General features: G+C 35.7%; 1 protein-coding gene across 1 annotated transcript; it reads left to right on the top strand.

Annotated features, from left to right (window-relative positions):
• LOC126812121 (cytoplasmic tRNA 2-thiolation protein 1) lies at window positions 1-22,886 on the top strand. The gene is made up of 15 exons (XM_050538374.2): window positions 1-186; window positions 9,452-9,575; window positions 10,259-10,377; window positions 11,485-11,541; window positions 12,212-12,269; window positions 13,184-13,261; window positions 14,255-14,296; window positions 15,260-15,309; window positions 15,828-15,892; window positions 16,413-16,478; window positions 16,996-17,054; window positions 17,403-17,462; window positions 18,679-18,766; window positions 20,197-20,233; window positions 22,208-22,886. Exons 1-15 carry the CDS (start codon window positions 130-132, stop codon window positions 22,400-22,402), a joined length of 1,155 nt encoding a protein of 384 aa, XP_050394331.1. The 5' UTR covers window positions 1-129; the 3' UTR covers window positions 22,403-22,886.
• The last annotated feature ends 1,626 nt before the right edge of the window (window positions 22,887-24,512 follow it).

Raw genomic sequence — 24,512 nt, 5'->3', positions numbered from 1 at the left:
GAGTTAGAACGAGATTTACCGGAAGCTGGATGACATGCTGAAGAAATGTAAATATTGTTTTCTAGATTGTAATAATTTATATTCTTAAAAATAAATTCAGTATACATACAAAGCCACCACAATACAATCATGCCAGTAATCTGCTCATCGTGTGATAAATCAGCTATTCTGAAAAGACCGAAAACTGTAAGTTGCCTATCGTAATATAATTATTTCTTCTGATTCAACTTAATTTAAGTGATTGTGATTAATTAAATATAGAAAATAATGTTTGATTACTTATTCAGTTCCAGTTTTATTTTCATCTTATTTCATCCTTTATTTGGATTAATTATGTGGTGACTGTGATTGGTAGTGAGATAGAATAGAATTATGTAGATGTTATTTTCCTGCTACAGGAATTAATGCGGCTATCATCAACATTGTGTGTTTGTTGGTACCGGTTCCACTGTCTTCTGATCACAGACTGTGACACATTAAGCATTTTGGCTACTGCTCGCTGTGTAGAACCCATTTGAAGCATGCCAAAAGCACATAGACATTCATCATGTTGAAGACGTCTCATTGCAAATTAAACGTAACACACTAAGATACGCTAAACAGTAAATCTTATGCAAGAACCGATAGGAAAGCAAACATGTATAGTATAAACCAGCATGCGTCAGTTTTCATCAACCCTTCCTTGAAGTGTCAAATTTGACAATGAACCCCTCCCACGTGTATGGCACTATTGCGTGTCACCCATGTAGGTCAGTGGTTCTGTTGGTGCGATAAGTTCTTCATCTGTTAACATACTCTCAAACCATGTCAAGTGTCCATGACTATTTATCATATCACAACCTGCATAGGTATTTGCATTTCAATATCTCCTACTTTTTTTTAAGAGTATAATATTAATTTAGCTCTGAATAGTCTTGGGGGGGGGGGGAATGGCCAAATGGTTAGCGTGTGCGCACTGCATCATAAAGTCTGTCATTGAGTCAACTGGCGTGGTTTCAATTCCTGGTTGTACGTGACAAGGAGTAGGGTCGCCTGTCCAACCTCGTGGGTTTTCTCCGGGTCCTCCGGTTTCCTCCCACTGCTAAAGACCCCTACGCGCAAGTGAACTATTGAAAAAGAATAATTCGGAATTGACCCATATGTTAATCCCTAAATGACCTATTTCTCTCTCTCTCTATAATTAATCTAGCTCTGAACTACTTGTGCAAAGCCCTGAAGATTGTGGGCTACATGTACCAGTTGTAGTGACTAGTGGCAAACATGACACCGCTACAATATTTTCAGCGACGCCCGGGACTCGTTAAGTATTTTGTTGGACGGCTAATTTTTTGCATTCTGTCGCCCGCGGATAAGCCGATTTTCTCTAACAGAAATTCATTGAAATTGAAATAAAACAATACTCGGTGATTATTTAAAGCATTTTAGTTCCACAATAATAATAGCCGAATAGACCAACTTCAGTGCTTCCGGTCATAGCTTCTGGTACTAAAAATAACTTTTTGAAAAATAAACAAGTACCGTATAGTCGAATAACAACATTTCTTTAAAAATTTGATTTTCATTGGTCAAAATATCATACTCTCATTATTATAGGAGTCTCTCTTCCAATGAAAATCATTGATTAATAAATTAGATCCATATAGAAAAAAAAATTGGGTGATTCTCTTTCATCTGCTTCTTGTTCTACTTAAAGACTGATAAATGGAGAAATACCTTTTGCTCCAAAATAAAACTAAATAAGTAAGAACACTGATATCTTACCCCACATCATTTTCAATTAAACATAAATATTTTGTTGATGTTGAAGTGTGTCAACACACTACAACAGTAACAGATAATGTTTCAAATGACTGTATTGTTGATGATATTGACTAGGTTAGGTTGGGTTGTGTGGTCTAGTGGTTTAATGCATGTACATGAAATCATAATATCTGTCATTGAGTCAAGTGGCATGGCTTCAAATCCCTGTTTGTATGTGACAAGGAGTAGGATCGCCTGACCAGCTTGTGGGTTTCTCCGGGTCCTTTGGTTTCCTCCCACTGCTAAAGACCCTTACACTCAAACAAGTTAATGGAATAAAATTGAACCGTCAGTTAGTCCCGAAATTACCAAATTTTTGTCGTGTGGATGTTAAACCCTATTTTTCTCAATTTCTCCCTTGATGATATTGATAGAAATTATTATTGAGGATTAGAGCAGATATCTGTTGACACTATTGGTTGTTGTTGTTTGTTACAATTTTAATGTTCAATACAATTATTGATGATAACATGGACAGGTTGAGTTAAACCTGCGCAAAGTTCACAAAACAGTTTCAAACTTAAGTTAAGAATTTACTCATAATTGTTTGCATTATTTTAACTAAAATATAGTCCTTTATAAAACTCTTGTTGTTTTAATGTGTCAGATACATCAATGAAAAAAAACTATGACTATGTGCAAAATTTTGTGTTTCTGGATCAAAGATATTTCTCATAAACAGGGATTGAAAGTTGAGTAAATTCTTAACTTAAGTCTCAGAATGCTTTGTGAACTTGGGGCCTAGTATATTGGGTCATGTACATGTAGCCCACTAAATATTAGATTAGGTCTTTCGTACAATGTATATGGATCAGTTTTGTACAGAGTAAACAGCTCCTCTCATCCCTTGGCAGCTGACAGAATTAAAAGTTCAGAATAGTATTAATTTGGACTGGTTTGCTGCCAAAATGCCTACCCTAATTGGTTGTGTTTCATCAATCCTTTTGATGATTATGGGCAACCCAAGCCTTCAAAAGGGCAATATGAAACATTGCTTGATAATGACTAGACAAGCGTAGTCGAAACATTGCTTAGTTATAAACAGTAATTGTATTCCATAGAATTGTGACCTGTATGGAACAGTTATCAAATAACTACACATGTGAACTTCAAAGATTGTGATTTAAATGCCTCCCCACAGTATCTTAATGAACTTTTAACACTGTATAAACCATGTCAGAACCTGCACTCTGCTGATAAAAAGCTTAATTTTTACTTCATGTTGAACACGCAACTCGAAAATTGTCAAGGCGAGCGAGGCATTATGATGGGAAAAAAGACGAATCTATTCCCTAGCCACTTCACTATTTAAGCCTTGTAACTTGTACTGTCCCCACATGAAACAATGCTACAACAAGTTGCATTCATGCGCATCGGTGATGGGCAGGAGTATATAATAGTATACGCCGCAGATTACACAAGATGCTATCATTGATGTCTGTCTATAGTCACTCTATAGGATTAGGGAACCGTCAGCTAAACAACAAGAATTCGTTTGGAAGTGGAAGCATTAATTAGACCAGACTGGTGTTTTTGAGTCGATGGTTTGAGTAATTAGGGATCCCTGCAAAGGGTTGGGAACCGACATATTTGGGTCTGAGAAAAGGCACTTTCAGCAGTAAAAAAGGGCACTGTCGAAAATTAGGGTGGGCGCACGACCCTCGCGCCCCTCCCCCCTTGGATCCGCCTCTGGTAATGAACTAAATCAGACTATTGCAGGTCTTTAAATTCAATGGTTTCAAATGTTATAAACTATTATCTAGACATTTATTGACATCACAAGCCTACAATCAATTCTCTAGACCTTCGGATGGCTGAGATTTAAATGGTTTAGAACACCCACAAGATTTTAAAAATTAACAATAAAATGGATAATCGAGACTTAGTCTTGATTGTCAATTACCACTGATTTGATAATAAACAATCTGTGCTACATCTTCAAACATCTTCGCTCAGAATAAAGTAATTGGACTGAAATTTTCAATATATTCATTATTCATGATCTGTTTTTGAATTATTATAGCAAGAACAATCAGCTCTTTATCTAAATCTTACATACTGGTACATGTAATACTTTTTTTATATAAATGCTGTACATTTGAAATTGGGGGGTTGGATGGTCTGTCATTGAGTCAACTGGCGTGGTTTCAATCCAAGCTTGTACATGACAAGGAGTTGAGTAGCCTGCCCAACCTTGTGGGTTTTCTCCAAGTCCTCCGGTTACCTCCTACTACTAAAGACCCCTACGCGCAAGTGACGTATTGAACCATATGTTAGTCCCAAAATGACATAGCTTGTGTCGAATGGACCCCTCTCTCTCGCAGTTGTACGTGACAAGGAGTAGGGTTGCTGTCCAACCTCATAGGTTTTCCCCGGGTCCTCCGGTCCCGAAATGACAGCTTGTGTCGAATGGACCTCTCTCGCAGTTGTACGTGACAAGGAGTAGGGTTGCCTGTCCAACCTCATAGGTTTTCCCTGGGTCCTCCGGTGTCCTCCTTCTACTAAAGACCCCCACATGCAAGCGAATTATTAAAATAATATTGAGCCATATGTTAGTCCCGAAATGACCTAGCTTTTGTCAAGTGGACCTCTCTCTCTCACACACATTTGAAATTATTTGATATTGTTTAATAAAGAACTTGCCAACAATAAGTGTTATGTTAGTCCCGAAATATCCTAGCTTGTGTCGAGTGGACCCCTCCTCTCTCTCTCTCTCTTCTCTCTCTCTCTTCTCTCTCTCTCTCATTTGAAATTATTTGATATTGTTTGATAAAGAACTTGCAAACAATAAGTGTTATGTTAGTCCCAAAATGACCTAGCTTGTGTCGAGTGGACCCCTCCTCTCTCTCTCTCTCTCTCTCTCTCTCTCTCTCTCTCTCTCTCTTCTCTCTCTCTCTCATTTGAAATTATTTGATATTGTTTAATAAAGAACTTGCCAACAATAAGTGTGTAAGAAGGCGATATTATGTGATAATGGTGTTAATCTTATAAATCAAGTAATGTTGATGTAAACCAGCATAAATTAAGACACCGATAAAAGCAAGACGTAAATGACACCATAAATAGCAAATGAATCTGGTAGCAAAGTTTACCCAAGCCCTTGAAAGCATTCAAGCTATTAATTTGTATTGTATTATTGTGATTAGTTGAGCTATCTGTTTTCAGGCTACTGGCTTGTCTTTGATGGTCAACAGTGTAGTACATCTGGCACTACCATTGTTCCTTCTGTTAGTATTGGACAGTTTTACGGCCCTAGGGCGAAAAGGGGACCAGCCATCTTGCATAAAACAACCTCATCCAAACATTAGAGAGTATCAAGATCGGTTAACTCTAGTTGTTTTCATATCTGTTACAAGTTATTCAAACTTCCTTAATACAGCTGTCTAATTTTATAAGAAAACAATTTGTGATATAAAAGATAATAAGTGTTAAGTCAGTAATTGAAGTTTGATAGCCATGATATTTGTTTAAAATAAGTCTGAATAAAAAAAAAACCCTGATAATGGTCGACCATAAATAATTATATGAGTACTTATACTTTGTTCTTTTCTTAGTTTAAGTAATTTAATCAGCTGGAGAAAATTTAACCAAGATAATGTTTTACAAATCTTAACAACTGGGGTGGTTTCGAATACCCGGTTGTATGTGACAAGGAGTAGGGTCGCCTGTCCAATCTCGTGGGTTTTCTCCGGGTCCTCCGGTTTCCTCCCACTGCTAAAGACTCCTACGTGCAAGCGAATTATTGAAATAAAATTAAACCATATGTTAGTCCCAAAATGACCCTGTTTGTGTCGAGTGGACGTTAAACCCCATCTCTCTCTCTCTCTCTCTCTCTCTCTCTCTCTCTCAAATCTTAATCTGGACAGTTTGTAGTGGCAGCTGAATAACTTCAAAACATATTTTTCAAATTGCACAAAATACTTTTTAAAACGTTTTGTATTTTTTGGACAATATTTAACTTTTCACAGCTTAATTTACGCTAAAATGTACTTAATTAATTGCAGTTATATGAATACAAAAATTAGAATATTTTTTAAATTTCCAAATAATAAATTCAGCATGTGTTTTCCAGAAAATAAATTCAGAAAGTGTTTTCCAGATAATAACTTCTGAGCGCATTTTCCAGATAATAAATTCTGAACGCATTTTCCAGATAAATTCTGAACATGTTTTGCGGATTTATATTTATTTTTATTTTAAAGTTCAGTTAATACTGAATATCGTTCAGATTTGCTGGTGAGTGCAAATCCAAGAATGCTGGTCATAGTTTGTCCCCTAAAATTATTACTTGGTTAAATGTGTCATACATAAACAACATGTTGCCTTTTATTTTTTTAAAAAAAAACCCCAAACATTCTATTTTGAAAATTAGATGATTCATATCTGAAAACATCCAGTCTGTATAGCTTAACAAAGCTAAGAAAAATGTGAACATATTATGTTGTGTTATATTATAATGTGTTATCAGAGATGATATCTACAAGATAATAATGTAAGATAGTCTTAAACCCAGCTCTCTCTTACTTAATTAAAGACTCTTTAACATTCAGCTTTTATTTCTTACAGTAAACCTGATCTCAAAGAGGACTAATAACGCTTCAATCTGATATTAAAGCAGATATGATCCCCATATGACACATCAGTGAAAATTAGAATTTAATGCCCCCTCATTTTTATTTAATAATTAATGACAATATCCTCTTTCAGTTAAAGCTTGCTTGTCTTTGGTATCAACGGCTTTTGGTTAGTCAATTGAATCCTGTTTTGCTCGTTGACGTCTTTTTAGCGACCAACGCCTGAATAATGTTTAGTTTGTGTTTGGCGTGAGTTTATCTAGGTGTTACATCTAAACGTTTACTAGTATCATATGATACGACCTTTAACCTACCTGTCAACAAAACAGATTGATACAAATAGCTAGGTTAAGAACTCACGGCTTCTCTGTTTCACTAATTTAAAGTTTAAATAGAATCTTTTGTAATTTAGAGTAACCATGGGAATGTCACTTTTTAAAGATAAGATATACATGTACAGAACAACACCTGCTGAAAAAAATAAAATCTCAAAAAACTTTAAAAACAGAAACCTGATTTAATAAAAACACGTAAATTACTATCCCCATCTCAACAGGTAAATCTCGTCTAATCTCACTAAAATACCAGTTATACAATATAACAAATATATCTACACATTTGAGCTTTAATTTCACACGTTTTATAATTGGCCAGAGAATGGCGGAATAATCTGGGATGTAGCCATATCCTGATTCAGCCATTGTGCCGGCCACAGATAGATACAAAACGTAGCACAATCCTTGTTCCGCCCACTGTGAAAATTATTACCTTTGTGACAGACTTGACTTGAGTTGTCGGTAAAAAGGTATGCTTGTTTAAAAGGTGTAATTAGAGCTCTCTTCTTGGTGGGCAGGTGACTTCTTCCCATGTCTAAAACTGATCCATCACAGGCTGTTTTTGTTGATGGTCCGACTGTTTTGTCTCAGTTTGTAGTTTAACACCACATATGTCAACTATAGTGTTTTGTAACTAAAAAGGTGTTTTGCTGCTACAAACTGTTTCTCCTCCTCCTGAGCTAGGAATTCATCATTCTTTGAATACGATCGTTATCCTGTCACACTTCTATGACTTTTTCCATTTACTAAGAAAGAATAGAGGTATCTTTGTGACTTAAGATGGACTTAGGTTACTGCCACACTAGTTACTGGTCCCGACTTGATAAATATTACCACAAATTGAAATAAATATATTTTAATTCTTAATGGAAACTGCCATATGAGCATCTTTTCAGAAGAACTGTGGGATATCTATATAAGTTATGAACTTTTTTCTTCTTTGAAATCATGTTTTAATTGGGTATGGTTTGTGCCCTTTGCGCTGATTTATGGGATGAAGTTTGACATAGACACGGACTAATTGTGACTGAATGACCACATTTTGCCAGATGTTGTAGAAGTTAAATGAATAGTCCGAAGAAAGCAAGCCTTAAATCAACTTGTTGCTACAAGTTTGGCAACTTGGCATTTGTATTGTCTCAATCATAATATTCTATAAATCTATCAAACTTTTAAGATGTTTAAAAGCTACAAGGGTCACTCCTTTCCCATTGTCTTTTTATAGTGAGTAGCTTTGTCATTGATGACCCCCCAAAAGTTTTCCAATGATGCAAGGTTTCAATTGACCCTTTAAATGTGTATAAGTCACAAGAGGTCAGATCTTGAGCAAGCTGCATAATAAACTTATGAGACAGTATGAAGTTGAAGAGGGTTTTGTTGTGTTGTATTAAAGCGGTGTTAGGAAGATTGGTCAGTGTTTAGCCATCTGTACAAGTAGAGCATCATTATTGTATTGAGCTGTTGACATGAGGTGGACAGTGATAAACAGACATTGCATGTCAACTTCAAGTTTTTTTTTTTTATATTTTACTTATTTTGACTGTGTTTATTACTTATTCTTAATGACAATCACCAAACAAATGCTGAGATTAAAACCCCCTCTGGGTTTTTTTTTCTATTGAATTCAGGCCATCAATGACTTTTTCAAGAAAGGGTGTCATATAAGTTTTCATTTATTATAAACCAAGTAAAGGATGATTTCTTTTAGATTAATTTGGTTTTGGAAAAACTAAAGGTGTGAAGAAAAAAAAATATTCAAAAAAAAAATTGGTTTTGGAAAAACAAGGGGTGTGAAAAAAAAAGTTATTTAAAAAAAAGAAAGGTTTTGTCAGAACTTTTGGTAAGCATTTTGTTACTACGCATTTGAAGCCAGAAAAAATTATTAGTAAATAATTATTTAAAAAAAAAAATTAATTTTGGAAAAACTAGAGGCGTGAAAAAAAAAAAATTATTTAAAAAAAAAATCAAAAATGGTTTTGGAAAAACTAAGTGTATGTACAAAAATAATTATTTTAAAAAAAAGAAAGGTTTTGAAATGACGTTAAAGTCTTGTCATGTTACTTCGGTAGGGACATAACATGTTTTGAAATGAAATGAAATGAGGTTTAACGTCCTACTGTTCTGCTCTTATACTGGGATACGCCATACAGTGTGCTATGAGGGAAATTTTGCCCGGGCAGCGGCACTATCGCCTACTCTTATATCGAATTCCAACTGCCAAGGGATCTTTTACGTGCATTCCAATATTTACAGGGGATCTCGGTTTTTTGTTTCATCTGAAGGACTAGACAGCTGTCCTTGCCAGGCCCTCCGTCCTGCACATAGGCGTACGGGGAAATTTTTGACTGGGGGGCAGTGGTGGTTGGTGCCCAAAAAATGTAGTTGGTTCTTAGTATGTTACATAATAATAATAAATTCGCTGTTAAATTGGACACATTCAAGAACACAATATTTTTTTATACAACTTTTACAAAGTACAATTGTGTGCCCAAATTTTCCCAGCATTTGGTGCCCAAAATGGGGGAGCCCCCCCAGCTCGTACGCCTATGGTCCTGCATCACTGACAAGGGGAAACCACGTCGGAAAATCGGGATGAACTTTCTCAGCCAATGCAGGGATCGAACACCCAACATGTTTTGAAGTAAAGTACATGTATATATTTTTTATTATTCTTGCTGTAATCAATATAATGTACATGTGTTTTTTCATATATTTAAATTCTCTAATTTTTGTTGTTTTCAGGGCGATGCTTTATGTAAGAAATGTTTTTATTACGCGTTTGAAGAAGAAGTACACCATACAATAATAAATTCTAATTTATTTGTACGAGGTGAAACTGTTGCTATTGGAGCCTCTGGAGGAAAAGGTAGGCTATCCAACCAAACATCAGAATTGCATTTTTGTCTTTAATTCCTGCAAATTCTTCAATTTACTGAAAGATGTAATTAACAAGTTGAAACTCTAAAAAGAATATTAGTCCAAAAATAAATTGAAATTACACAACATTCTGTATCTTCTGTAGGCTACAGAAAAAAGCCATGTGTTATCTATTGACTGCTTGTACTTGACAAGGAGTAGGGTTGCATGTCCAGTCTTGATTTTCTCCTGGTTCTCCTGTTTCCTCCCACTGCTAAAGATCACTAAAATTGAACCATATGTTAGTGGACGTTAAACCCTCCTCTCTCTCACTCTCTCTGTCTGTCTCTCTCTCTCTCTCTCTCTCTCTCCTTCACAATCCTTAGTTCAGTTTACAGGCAATAATGTACTAAGGAACAAAAGAATAATCTCTCTCTTTCTCTCTCTCTCTCTCTCTCTTTAACTATTTATGATTTACATGAAACTTTAATATTTAGCATTCAGTTACTTTGTGTCAAGATATTTAACTGGAACTCAAATGATATATAGAAAATAATAATGAATAGAATTTCATAAATTAATTGTATTGTTTTTATTTCCCCAGATTCTACAGTATTAGCGTATGTATTAAAGGTATTAAATGAAAGATATGATTATGGTATAAAGTTGTTATTATTGTTTTTATTTCCACAGATTCTACAGTATTAGCGTATGTGTTAAAAGTATTAAATGAAAGATATAATTATGGTATAAAGTTGTTATTACTGTCTGTAGATGAAGGTATTACAGGATACAGGGATGATTCACTTGAGGTAATTCTATTAAACATGCATTATGTAAGAGCTAAATCTTCCTTTTGAAGGTGGCGGTCGAGTGTTCGATCCCTGCATTGATCGAGAAAGTTCATCCGGATTTTCCGACATGGTTTCCCCTTGTCAGTGGTGTAGAACGGAGGGCCTGACGAGCACAGTTGTCTAGTCGTTGGGATGGGATAAAAAACAAGTTCTTGTGTACACATTAGCGTGCAGGTAAAAGGTCCCTTGTCAGTTGGAATTTGATATATGATTAGGCGATAGTGCCGCTACCCGGGCAAAATTTCGCTCATAGCGCACTGTATGGCATATGCCCGTCTTCATTCGCCCAGTCGCATCAGAACTGTATGAACTGTATGAAGATCTTTTTTATAAATTATTATTTAGACATTTATTCATATGACAAGGCCTTGATAAACACTCTAGACCATAGGGCGGCTCCCTTTTTAAGTAGATTTAAGAGCTTAATGATAAAATAGACTTAATCTAAATTGTTAAGTACCGTTGCTATGGAAATAAAAAAATCTATGTTACATTTTGTCAAAATTTCAAAGACTCATAACTTTGCACAGGAAAAAGTAATTTACAATATAACTGAAATTTTCAATATACCGGTGTTCATTTTTCATTGTCTGCTTTTAAATTATTATAGCAAGAACTGTCAGCTCTTTTTCTAAATCTTACATAATGCATCTTTAGGGTTATTGTTTATTAATTTTAATTGATTTATAAAATAATCTTATATATTTATTCTTATTGCTAATTATTTAATTTATAGTGTTATTTGTATTTTAAAACATACTCTTATAAGGCTTTTTTATCGACTTGCCAAATTGATTTGAATTTAGTGGAGATGTCATGTGACAAATCTAATCGATTTCAAAGTACTTTGAGGAGTTCGTTAAATGCACCAATTAGCTGTAAACAATTCTTGTGACTGGATGTGATCACCCGTTCAAATTGCCGATTTGTGGTAATCACTTCGGAAATCGGTGCTGATAATTTAATTGAATGCAAATCACTGTCTAATCAGTGGTCAATAAAAACATGTTTATATGTAAATTAATGGTTAAAAGTTTTTTTTAAATATGTTTTATTTATTTGTAGACTGTTAAAAGAAATGAACAACAATATGAAATGCCACTTAAAATAGTTTCTTATGAGGTATGTAAACACAAAGACATGTTAACAGGTTATAGTAGCTATCTTAAGGCAGAATCACACTACGGTGAAACTAATTTAATTTTTAGTTTTTCTGGGTCTTAATTAAAAACATTTGGTTTAGAATGTCAAACTAAAAGCTTTTGTATAGTGGAACCAAGTACTCTTGGGTTTAAAATTAGTCTTTTTCCTCAAGGGGAGTTGAGTGGTCGAATGGTTAGCACGTGTGCGCTGTATCATAAGGTCTGTCATTGAGTCAACTGTATGTGACAAGAAGTAGGGTCGCTTGTCCAACCTTGTGGGTTTTCTCCGGGCCCTCCGGTTTCCTCCCACTGCTAAAAGACCCCTATGCGCAAGCGAATTATTGAAATAAATTGAACCATGTGTTAGTCCCAAAATGACCTAGTTTGTGTTGAGTGGACAGGCGACCCTACTTCTTGTCACACCAGATGACTCAATGACAGACCTTATGACACAACACGCACATGCTAACCATTCGGCCATCCAGCCCCCCCTATCTCCCAACAGAGGGGCAGATGTTGTCAAACGAGTAAGCACATCAAAACTTACCAACCCCTCTGTTTTATTTAGGATATTAAACACCATTTTATTTGTGTATAAATCATCAAACTGTTAGATATTTACTTTATTCAATATTCTTTGTTTTATTTAGGAATTATATGGTTGGACTATGGATGCTATTGTTAAACAGATTGGTTTAAAGAATAACTGTAAGTAGATTTCCTTGTTAAAGGGACAATAACACTCCTGCTGGCTTGACAGCTCCAAAAAATAAAAAAAATAGCCTTATTCTAAGTACTAGATGTGTTAGTGTCCTACCTGTTGTGTAAGTTATCCATTAAATCCTATTTTACTTGTCCAGAGGGTTCAAAAATATTTTTAAATCCAAGTAACATTTGAAAAGCTTTACGTCAGGCTTTTCAAATCATTTAGTTGAATTTTTCCAATTTTTTAAATTAGGTGTGTTAAGATGAAATTTGTATCATCAATTAATTGGAATATTGTAAAATAGTACAATTTGTTGATCAGAATCAAGATTGGGACATATTATTCAGTGGTATTGAGCCTTTAATGTCAGAAGATTTAGAAAGGGTCTTTTGATTCCCAATTGCTGATTCAAATACAGTACCTTTCTTTTATCTTTTCTAAGATTTGTTATATTTTTGGGGTGTTTGTCAGGTTTCAAGGCTGATTATACCAATTGGTTGATGAGGTATCGGTCCTATCCATCAGAATTAAGCAATTTAAATTTTCAACCTCTTCGCAACCTAATATTGATATCGTCGCTGCCCTTTTGAGGAGTAACAAAATACTATATGTTTTTGATCAAATTTCTAGATTTAAAAAAAAGTAAAACTGTGACTTTGACAAAAGTCGTAGTTACTAGGGTTTGAAAGCTCAACAACGATATACAAACTGCATATTCCTGGTCAGGGATCAGAACAGGCTACAATGTATTGAAACAAACCATGAACCCCAAACCATCACTGGATGCATTTAATTGCTAAAAATGAAGTAAAAAACTGACGTATAAACATGTATTTCTTCTTTCCTGGATCCAGTTTAGAAAAGTAGGACTTTGTTAAACCCCATTTCATTTTAAGGGTGTGTTTCTGTATTGTAGGTACATTTTGTGGTGTTTTTAGACGACAAGCTTTAGACAGAGGAGCCATGATGTTGAAAGTTGATAGAATTGTAACAGGCATGTAAATTTTATACTGTTTATAGAAATTGTTCAATATTTAAAAGCAATCTCGGCTCCCAGGGAGAAGTTTATTGTTCGTTTGTCTCTGAGAAATCCCGCCGGCCATGTTTCAGTCTGAATTCGGTTTCTAAGCTCCTCCCCCAGTGGCTCCTGATTGGCTGGATTTGTTTGAATGAAATACTGCCGATTTCTTGACAATTAGGCATTGATTCATCGCATGAGTTACATATTAATGATCCCTGGAACATGTTCCACATCTTGACATCAAAAGTTTATTTGAAAACAACTGATTTGATGATTGATCGGGAACTATTTTTAGCACGCAATGTAAGTGATTCGGCAATTTGAACGTAAAATACAAAAAATTTCTGAAGAAACGTGAGTTTGAGCTGCCATCTTGGATTTTTGTGAAGCAACCGGCGGAAGGACACATCCCATGACAATCAAAATGGCCGACGAATTGCCGGCACGATTCTCTAGAGAGCAATGAACGGTAAACTTTTCTCTGGAAGCCAAGATTGATGTATCTGGTGACCCAGGAAAAATGAGTATACAGTTTAAAGTGGAATAATTCAAAAAGTATTGTACCTATGTCTTTCACATTCCACATGTTGGACAATAAGGATGTTTGACAACTTCTCTGCAATTCCAGATCTGTCACTCCAAGGGAGCCATGGTGGCTCAGCTGGTTGGACGTTGGTGCGTTAACCTGTAGGTTGCATGTTCGATCACCCTTGTCAGTGGTGCAGGACAGAGGACCTAGCAAGGGACAATGTATAGTCATTCGGAACGGACAAGAAACTGAGGTTGCATGTTGGTTCTCTGCATTGGCCGAGAAAATTCATCGGGGTTTCCCCCTTGTCAGTGGTGCAGGACAGAGGGCCTAGCAAGGGACAACATTTCACAAAAGGCGCAGTGGCAACTGTTACCTTTCACCAGAGTCATAAAGCTATATAACTATGAAACTTTATTTTGATTTCTTTATATCAGGTCATAATGCTGATGATATTGCTGAAACTGTCATAATGAACGGTAAGTTATACAAGTGTAGTAATAAAAACGAGTGAACCCTCGTTGAAATGTCACCTGAAATAAACTTCTAAGTAACTTGTATTCCATATAATTGTATCATGTGTTAACATTATGCAAGAGCTAAATCTGCCTATTGCAGATCTTTTTTTAGGCCTGAAATGTTATGTAAATTATTAATTAGACATTAATTAACTTATCCAGACCATAATCAACTCGCGATATTTACTGGATTAGGATCCCATTTGCTGCTCAACTTTCATTCATGATTTAATCATGAAATGAATAATCGAGACTATGTTTTTTATCGTACCGACTTTAGTAATGATGATCGAGGTTAGGTCGAAAACTCAATTGCTAAAATCTTGGTTCAGAGTTGATCAATTCGACTGAAATTTTCAGCAAATTGCCTTTACAGTATCTAGTTTTTAACTATTATAGTGAGAACTGCCAGCTCTTTATCTAATCTCCCATAATGTATCTTTTAGTATATTAATGTTTAAAGAAAATGGTGGTTTGTGAGTTGTAAATATTGTCTTTGTAACTGTTTACTGCTTTCTACATCAGTTTGTATTAATAACTGATTTCCGATTTTTGTGTCACTTCCGGAATCTTCAAATCATGGTTACAGATCAACCATAGAATTATTTTTGAAATTCTTTTTAACCTATGTAAAATTTGTGGATAAGTAGAATATTAAAGGGAGAGAGAGAAATGGCTTTTAACGTTCACTCAATACAAACTAGGTAATTTTGGGACTAACATATGGGTCAATTTTATTTCAATAATTCGCTAGCAGTGGAAGGAAACCCACGAGGTTGGACAGGCGACCCTACATACAACCGGGGAATAAAAACCATGCCAGTTGACTCAATGACAGACTTTATGATAAAACGTGCACACGCTAACCATTCATTCGGCCCCTAGAATATTAAATCCTATATCATTTGATTTATTATATTATAGTACTAAGAGGTGATAAAGCCAGATTACGTAGATGTACAGCTATTACAACAGTAAGTATTGTTCATACAGTCATCTGGCATGATGGTGAAACTGAATATTGAATCAAATTGGTACACTACATTTTAAAAATGTACTTAAATTGGGATTATAAATAAAATCCAAGACTGTGATGAATTAACTCCTATTTCGTTTCGTTTTTTATAGTTCAAAATTTCATATTACTTGTCTTTACTACACTAGGATCTGGAAGAGTTGTTATATACCCGCGTTCTGTGAGAAATTAGCCATTGAAATGGTCTGTTACAGTGAGTTTTTGCCGTGAGGTGCACGGAACTGTTGGTAACCCTCTAGAAACATCAGCGCTGATTGGTTAATGACCTCTGACGCGACCTTCGAGTACAAACAGTCAGATCTTCATGCAGGGTAGGCCATCGAAAGTATAAAAAAAACGAAATGAAATATAGATCTGTATTTTAATCAGATTGGTATTTAGAATAGAGTCCAATACAATTTATTATACAGTTTAATTTATTAATTATGAAGAAATCTATTGTATTGTTTTTATCAGGGTACAGAAGGAGCTTTACCTAGAAGTAAACCATTTAAATATACTTATGAAAAGGAAATAGTCATGTAAGTATAAAGCGTGGATGGTTGAATGTTTAGCGAGTGTGTGTTGTATTATAAGGTCTGTCATTGAGTCAACTGGTGTGGTTTCGATTCCCTGGTTGTACATGGCAAGGACTAGGGTTGCCTGTCCAACCTCATGGGTTTTCTTGGGGTCCTCCGGTTTCCTCCCACTGCTGAAGACCCCTACATCCATTCGACGCAAACTAGGTGATTTCAGGACTAACATGTGGTTCATGATCATTTCAATTATATCTCTACTGTCCTAAGGATCATTGGCAGTAGGAGGATACTGGATAACCTGCAGAAAACCTATCAAGTTGAACTATGAAAGTGGTCATGTACAAGCAAGGAATCGAAACAATGCCTCTTGAAAAAATGACAAACCTTATGATCTAAAGTGTATGTGTTAAACCATTCAGCCATCCAACCCCTTACATATTATAAAAATTAGCAGTATTCACTGTGAGCTATGTTTGTGTTCATACAGGTACGCATGTCTAATTTCCTGGTTTTATTTTTACAGGTATGCATACTTTAAGAAATTAGATTATTTCTCTACAGAGTGTATCTATTCTCCTAATGCTTACAGGTAAACACTTTCATTTGACTTACAGGTAGCACACTAACGAATAAATTATTATTATACCAACCTCAAAGCTAAATATCTCTGACATTTTAAAAAATATGTGCATGTGTTACATAGCATTTGAAAGCCCTTTGAATACAGAATTAAAAAATTTATGCATATTTGTGTTTTGAATTTTTGATCTATGATATGTGTTATAGTTGGTCACATATGGTTATCATTTTATAGAATAATGTCGGTTTCAAATTCAAGTTGTGTCGAGTTATTCTTTCAGTCATAGTCTAGACTTTTGAATTGTATGAAAAACTGAGGTCCTGTGTACATGTTGGCGTGCACATAAAAAAGCAGGCGACAATTGGAATTCAATATAAGAGTTAGACAAAATTTCCCTCATACAACACTGTATGGCATATGCCTGTCTTCATTAGCCCAGTTGGTGCAGAAAAGTAGGATGTTAAACCCCAATTCTATACTTTACTTGTTATTAAATGTTTACAAGTATTATGTCATATATTTTCAGAGGATTTGCCAGGGCATATATAAAAGATCTTGAAAAAATACGACCTAGATCTATTATAGGTAAAATCAGTTCTAATTTCTATATACTTATAGTAATTAATTTACTTACGATGTGGTTTTTTTTTTAAATTATTAAAAGGGTATGCATTTAATAAATTTACAATTTAACCCAGTAAATGAACGTAGGGTGACGTGACGGAGTGATCGAATGGTCTAACGCATGCCCTTTAGATCATAAGGACTGTCTTTGAGTCAACTGGCGTGGTTTTGATTCCTAGGAGTGGGGTCGCCAGTCCAACCTCATGAATTTTCCACCGTTTCCTCAAGTTTTCTCCCACTGGTAAAGACCCCTCTCTCTCTCTCTCTCTATCTCTCACTAAAATTCAATGTCAGTTTTCTTAATTTTAGATATAATTCATTCTGGAGAGAGTCTCTCTTTTAAAAAAGAAGTTAAAATGCCAGTACAAGGTTTGTATTTTATTTGTATTTTGCTTTCTAGAATGGCTTTTATTTGCCACTGGTGGTCGGGGGGGGGGGGGGGGGTCCGATAACAGTGTTGGCTGAGGTAGTTCCTCCAGATTTTCCAGAGTGATTTCCCCTTGTCAGTGGTGCAGGATGGAGGACCTGGCAAGGAACTGAACACATTGGTGTGCGCGTAAAATAACCCCTCACAGTTTGAATTCGATATAAGAGTCGACCATAGCACCGCTATCTGGGTAAAATGTCCTCAAAACACACTGCATGAAGTATGCCCATCTTGATTAGAGAAGTTGTGGAGAGAAGGAGGATATTAAAACACATTACATTTCATTTCTAGAATTGTTTTATATGCCACAATAATCCATTTATCTGATTTTCAACATTTTTCAATAATTACCTCCAGAAGTAAACCCCCTATGAAATTAATATTGGTTGTCTACCCACAGTCATCGTGTAATACACTGTAAAGTAGATATTGTTGACTAAGCGACAAATGAATTTTATAAATGATAATATTTTGCCTCTAACGGATTAAAGTCGTCATTTTATATACATAATGTTTATTAGTTAGTTAACATTGTTAGTAGCCAGGCTGTAGACATTAAGTAGGTGTTTTGACACTAAGGTGTTAAGACTGTGACTATTGAATGATATACATCACTATTGTCCAGGTTTGTGTATTCAATAGTGATGGGTGTTATAAATACTAAATAGTCACACTTCTACACCAATAGTGACATCTTTTACAGCTAGTTACACACCTGCTAATTAATGACTACTGTATAAATTCTAACCACTTTCTATACATACTAAACATTAGTTTAGAAGACCCGGGTTAATAAGTCAACGATATCAGCTTACCAGTGATATTTAATGATATAAATGTGAACACAGACGCACCAAGTTCACAAAGCATTCTCAGAATTAAGTTAAGAATTTACTCAACTTTCAATCACTCTTTATGAGAAATATCTTTGATCCACAACGCAAAACTTTGCACCTATTTTCTTATTGATATATTTGATACATTAAAACAACAAAAGTTTTATAAAGAGCTATATTTTAGTTGAAATAAGGCCAACAATTTTGAGTAGATTCTTATAACTTAAGTCTGAAAAGGCTTTGTGAACTTGTGTAAAAAGTAAATTATACATAATATGATATTTAATAATGTTATTTCTATATTTGTTTTATTTTATAACAGGAACCTGTAGTCGATGTAAATATATATCTAGTAATGAAATATGTAAAGCTTGTGTTTTATTAGAGGGTTTAAATAGAGGTCTTCCAAGGTAATTAATTAATATTTAATACCCTCTATATCAGGGCACTCCCTATTCATTAGGGGGGATCACGGTGGCTAAGTGGGTGAGTCGCTGGCTCTTCCTAGCCTGGAGGTCGGGTGTTCTATCCCTTCATTGGCCAAGAAAGTTCATCCAGATTTGCCGGCGTAGTTCCCCCCTTGTCAGTGATGCCGGAGGGAGGGTCTGACAAGAACAGTTGTCTAGTCGTTCGGATGGGACAAAAAACCGAGATCCCTTGTACACATTAATGTGCACGTACAAGATCCCTTGACAGTTGGAATTTGATGTAAGAGTAGGCCGTAGTGCTGTCCGAGCAAAATTGCCCTCATAGCACATTGTATGGCGTATGCCCGTCTTAATTAGCCCAGTTTTGAGCAGAACAGTAGGACGTTAAACCCCATTTCATTTCCTGTTCATTAGCCCAGTTGGAGCAGAACAGTAGGATATTAAACCCAATTTCATTTCTATATCAGGGGTGGCCAATCTTTTACATACCATGCGTTAATTTGTTCATACATCGATTCAGATGCGTCATATAATAAGTAACTTATGACATTATTTATGACAAGCTCCAAGACGGACGAAAGGTACTTTAAAATGTTATTAAACCAGTGTTGAAATCAGTTTGTGTTGGCATACCTTTTATCTTTTCATTGTTTACTGTGAAACCAAGTCGTCCAGCTTTATGGTTGTGCTAATATTTCTTGGATATATATACACAATATAAGATGATCCCACTTAGTGGACATATAGTTGTTTGTGATGGTTGCAAATTTAATTTAGTGTTTTTCCAATGTACAAGCTAAATAACAATAATAATGATTTATTAGACGTCAAAGACGCCTATTTTATTGACAAATATCGGCCAGCTTTAAATTGCATTGTATATAGGCCTAGTTATTGTTGTCTGATTTGATAATCAAGTTTTGTCCCTTCTTTGTACTATGACATCATAGTCATTGTATTATCTAAATGTTGTTTATCTGAAGAGCTTAATAAAGCTTAAATTTTGTATATATTTATTAATATCTGAAGACGCCCATAGAAGGCAGACAGCTAGCTTACTTGTATATGATTTAATGTATGTCAGAATGAAGTAAAGTGGAGAATTTTTTACCTGGACATATTTTTTATTTATTTATACATATACATATATATATTTATATATATAATATACATATATGTGAGACTTCTGTTGTAAAGATGGAAAGTGTGACGTATAATTTTACCTATAATAATGTGTAACTGACATCCTAATGTAACTTTTCATTATAACTTTTGTTTATAATTTTACCTATAATAATGTGTAACTGACATCCTAATGTAACTTTTCATTATAGCTTTTGTATATAATTTTACCTGTAATAATCTGTAACTGACAGCCTAATGTAACTTTTCATTATTACGTTTATTTATAGATTAGGGATAGGAAAAGAACATAAAGAACGTAGGAAGGTAGGTTTGTTATTTTTATATATCCTCATTAGATAAACCTCCAGTCACATTCAATCAGGTTTCCATTACCCTCGACCATATAAGTTGGGTGGTCATGGCCTGGTTGTGTATTTTTTCTGCAATGTCAGCACAGAAGTTACACAGTAATCACTACAACTTGGGTATCATTTAGTTGTGTTGTTTTAACAGGAGTTTATGTATTTAATGTTTAGTTTCAAACCATTGTTGGTAAACTGATCAAATCTGTTGAGAATCATAGAAAATATTGGATTTATACTGTTGTGTAGTTTAATGTGTCTGTCTAGATTAGATACTGAGTGTTGGCTTTATAACTGTTCATTTTCTCAAAATGTGTTGAGTAATTAACAGACTAACTAATTACTCAAAACTGCTCTCAACAGATTTGATCAGTTTACCAACAATGGTTTGAAACTAAACATTAAATACATAAACTCCTGCTAAAACAACACAACTAAATGATACCCAAGTTGTAGTGTAATATCCATATGAAACTGACAATTGGTCACAAAGCCCTGGGGTGATTTATTGTATGATCACCCAAGATTATCTACCATTTTCTGGGACCTGATGATCTTGTCTACGATATCACCCTTGGTGGAAGTGGATGTAAAACTCCAGGAACGAACGAACAAACCAGGTGATCAATCACAACGTAGGACCATTTATGACTAGTAACACAACAATCACACTACTGTTGAAGGCCTATTTAAAACCAGCTACTGATTGATTGAAAACCTCCCCATTATTGATTGTGCGACTGCCGACTACCCAATATAACCCTGGACTTTTCTACGGTTCCTTGCGATTTCCCTTTGTAGCTGGTCATAACTTGTAGTAAGTGGTCTCTCACGGTGACTTGAGTTTTAGTACTTTCAAGCAGATATTGTAATCTATCAACAGCAAAAAGTTATTTCCACACGATAATTTCTGCTCAAAGCCTTGGATTTTGTCCGTTGAAAGGGGGAACCGCAGTGGTTCAGTAAGTAAGTTGCTGGCTCACTAACCAGAAGGTCCGATCCCAGTGCTGGCCGAGAAAGTTCACCCGGAATATTCCAGGAAGGACAGCGTCTTGCTGTTCGGATGGAACAAAACACAAAGGTCCCAGGTGCACATTGGAGTACACTTAAAAGAACCCTTGACAGTTGGAGTTTGAAACAAGAGACAAGGACAACTGTCTAGTCCTTCGGATGAGACGAAAAACCGAGGTCCCTTGTATACATTGGAATGCGCGTAAAAGATCCTTTGGCAGTTGGAATTCGATATAAGTGTAGGACATAGTGCCGCTGTCCGGGCAAAATTTCCCTCATAGCACACTGTATGGCGTATGCCCGTCTTCATTAGCCCAGTATAGGAGCAGAACAGTAGGACATTAAACCCCATTTCATTTCATTTCATTTCGAAACAAGAGTAGAGCACAGTAGTGCCACTCTCCAGACTTGATTAGCGCAACTCTCCAGACAGAATTTTCCTCATAGCATACTTCATTGCATACACCTGTCTTCATTAGCCCAGTTGGTGCCGTAAAAGTAAAAACGTTAATTAACTCCATTTTATGTCCTTTGACATGGCTGCATTTCATGACATATATTCAAGGGGAACAACTCTTTTTTTTAAACCCTGAAATTTCACCTTCCGCAGAAGTCGATTTATGTAACCCTTTTGTTAAATGGGGGGAGTTGGATGACTGAATGGTTAAAGTGTGCGCGTTGCATCAAAAGGTCTGTCATTAGGTCAAGTGGCGTGGTTGTCTAGTCGTTCGGAGGGGACAAAAAGATCCCTTTGCAGTTGGAATTCTATATAAGAGTTAGCCATAGTGCCGCTGTTTGAGCAAAATTTCCCTCGTAGCACACTGAATGGCGTATGCCCATCTTCATTAGCCCAGTCGTAGCAGAACAGTAGAACGTTAAACCCCATTTGATTTTATCTATTTAAAAGTTGATTTGTTTTCTGCAGGCTGATGAGATGTTGAAAGAAGAGAACTGTAATACAGGTTGTAATAATACTCAAACTAACGGTGGTCAGACATCTTGTAATGGTCATGTGTGTTGTAAGGATAAGATAAATAGAACTGTTCCTACATCGCAGATAGAAAAACTTGATATTAAACCAAAACCTATCAGACCGGATCCATCAAATATAGATTTTTGATGAAATATTTATTGTTTTAAAATTAGATGGATTATTTTATTGCAATCTGATTAAAATACAGATCTATATTTCTTTTCGTTTTTTTATAAATTCGATGGCCTCTACTACATGAAGATCTGACCGGTTGTAGTGGAAGGTGATACGAGCGACTTTTGACCCTATGACATCAGACATTTGATTAACCAATCAGCGTTGATGTTTCTAATGGGTTACTCACACTTCTGTGCACCTCACGTCCAAAAATTGCTGTAACAGACAGTTTCATTGGCTAATCCCTCGCATCGTCAAGACTGCGAGTTATATAACAAATCTTCCAGATCCTAGCACAGTAAAGATAAGTTAAACAAAATTTTGAACTATAAAAAACGAAATGAAATAGGATCTGTGTTTTGATCAGATTGATTTTATTGTCAACTCCTCATTTTATTCCTTGGTCACATCTATGTTGCAATATTTATTTTATTGAATAAAGATTTTATCTTTCGAATAATTTTATGCACTTAATTTTGTAGCTAAATTTTAAATTATATTATAATGATAATAAGGGATCTTATAAAGCCCTAGACTCAAAGCACTGACTAAATTTACAGGAAACAGTTATAAATATGAACACTGAATCAAGTAAGTTTTGAGATTTTGTTTGAAGATGCTTAGAGAGGGGGCTGTCCGTAGATGTAGTGGCAGAGAGTTCCTTGTATGTGTCGGGGATCACGTGACTAAGTGGGTAAGACGCTGGCTCGCTAGCCTGGAGGTCGGATGTTCGATCCCTGCATTTGCCGAGAAAGTTCATCCCGATTTTCCGGCGTGGTTTCCCCTTGTCAGTGATGCAGGATGGAGGGCCTAACAAGGACAGCTGTCTAGTCATTCGGATGGGACGAAAAACCGAGTTCCCGTGTCCAAATTGGCGTGCACGTAAAAGATCCCTTGGCAGTTGGAATTCGATATAAGAGTAGGCCGTAGCGCCGCTGCCCGGGCAAAATTTTCCTCATAGCACACTGTATGGCGTATGCCCGTCTTCATTACCTCAGTTTAGGAGCAAAACAGTAGGACGTTAAACCCCCATTTCATTTCATTTCATTTCCATGTATGTGTTGCATTGTAGGCAAATGATCTTAGATTTACAGTTTCAGATATACATATATATAGGCGGGAGGTGGGGGTGGGAGTAGTTGATTGGGTTATTGATTGGTGTAACAGACACACTTTACATCAAAGTTCTGTAAAGTGACATGGATTTGATCCCAGGCTTGTGCATGACATTGAGTAGGGCCTACTGCCCAACCCTGTGGGTTTTCTATGAGCTCTCCTGTTTTCTTCCACTGCTAAAGACCTGTACAAATAAGCCATTTATTATCCTGCATCTCCTTGCTCCCGATTTCCTGGGGTGTTGGATGGCTGAATGGTTAGCATGTGTGCGTTGTATCATAAGGCCTGTCATTGAGTCAACTGGTGTGGTTTCGATTCCTCGGTTGTATGTGACAAGGAGTAGGGTTTTCTCTGGTTTCCTCCCACTGCTAAAGACCCCTATGCGCAAGCGAATTATTGAAATAAAATTGAACCATATGTTAGTCCGGGAATGACCTAGTTTGTGTCGAGTGGACGTTAAACCCTATTTCTCTCTCTCTTTCTCCCGATTTCCTTCCCTGATCATATCTCACCAACCATTTAAGATATCATATGAAACATTGTACACACATTTAACATATTATAGTAATAGTGCCATTTGCTAAAACCAAAAGGAAAAATACCTGTGTTTATTGTTGCTTGGCCACAAAAAATAGGGTTAGTCGGAAAAATTTTTATTTATTTTTATATTATTTTTTTCATCTATTTCCTGGCATTGTTTCTTTCAAATAATACCGAAATTTCTGTGTTGAAACTTGTCTAGAGAAAATCACACCAAGACCGTTTTATAGGGCCTGGGAATTGAGAGAAAAAAGGGTTTAGGGTCAGCAGTTTGGGTTAGAAAAGGGTCGGTGGACTATCTGTACAAACATTTATATTTTATTTGGCCTAATTAGACATTTCTCACTTGTAAAATAAATTGTATTTCCATGAAACAAATTTCAATATCAGCCTTTTCTTATTTAGGGGGTTGTGTGGTCGAATG

This window comes from Patella vulgata, chromosome 2, assembly GCF_932274485.2.
Source record: "Patella vulgata chromosome 2, xgPatVulg1.2, whole genome shotgun sequence".
In the NCBI taxonomy this organism is placed as follows: domain Eukaryota; kingdom Metazoa; phylum Mollusca; class Gastropoda; family Patellidae; genus Patella; species Patella vulgata.
The sequence above is the reverse complement of the archived record's forward strand: the minus strand, read 5'-3'. Positions and strand labels throughout refer to the sequence as shown.

Excerpts from the sequence above, each read along its gene's own strand:
- LOC126812121 (XM_050538374.2), top strand. The coding sequence starts at position 130 with ATGCCAGTAATCTGCTCATCGTGTGATAAATCAGCTATTCTGAAAAGA. Across the intron at positions 13,262-14,254 it reads AGTTGATAGAATTGTAACAG|GTCATAATGCTGATGATATT; the intron begins GCATGTAAATTT and ends TCTTTATATCAG. Across the intron at positions 17,463-18,678 it reads AGTTAAAATGCCAGTACAAG|GAACCTGTAGTCGATGTAAA; the intron begins GTTTGTATTTTA and ends ATTTTATAACAG.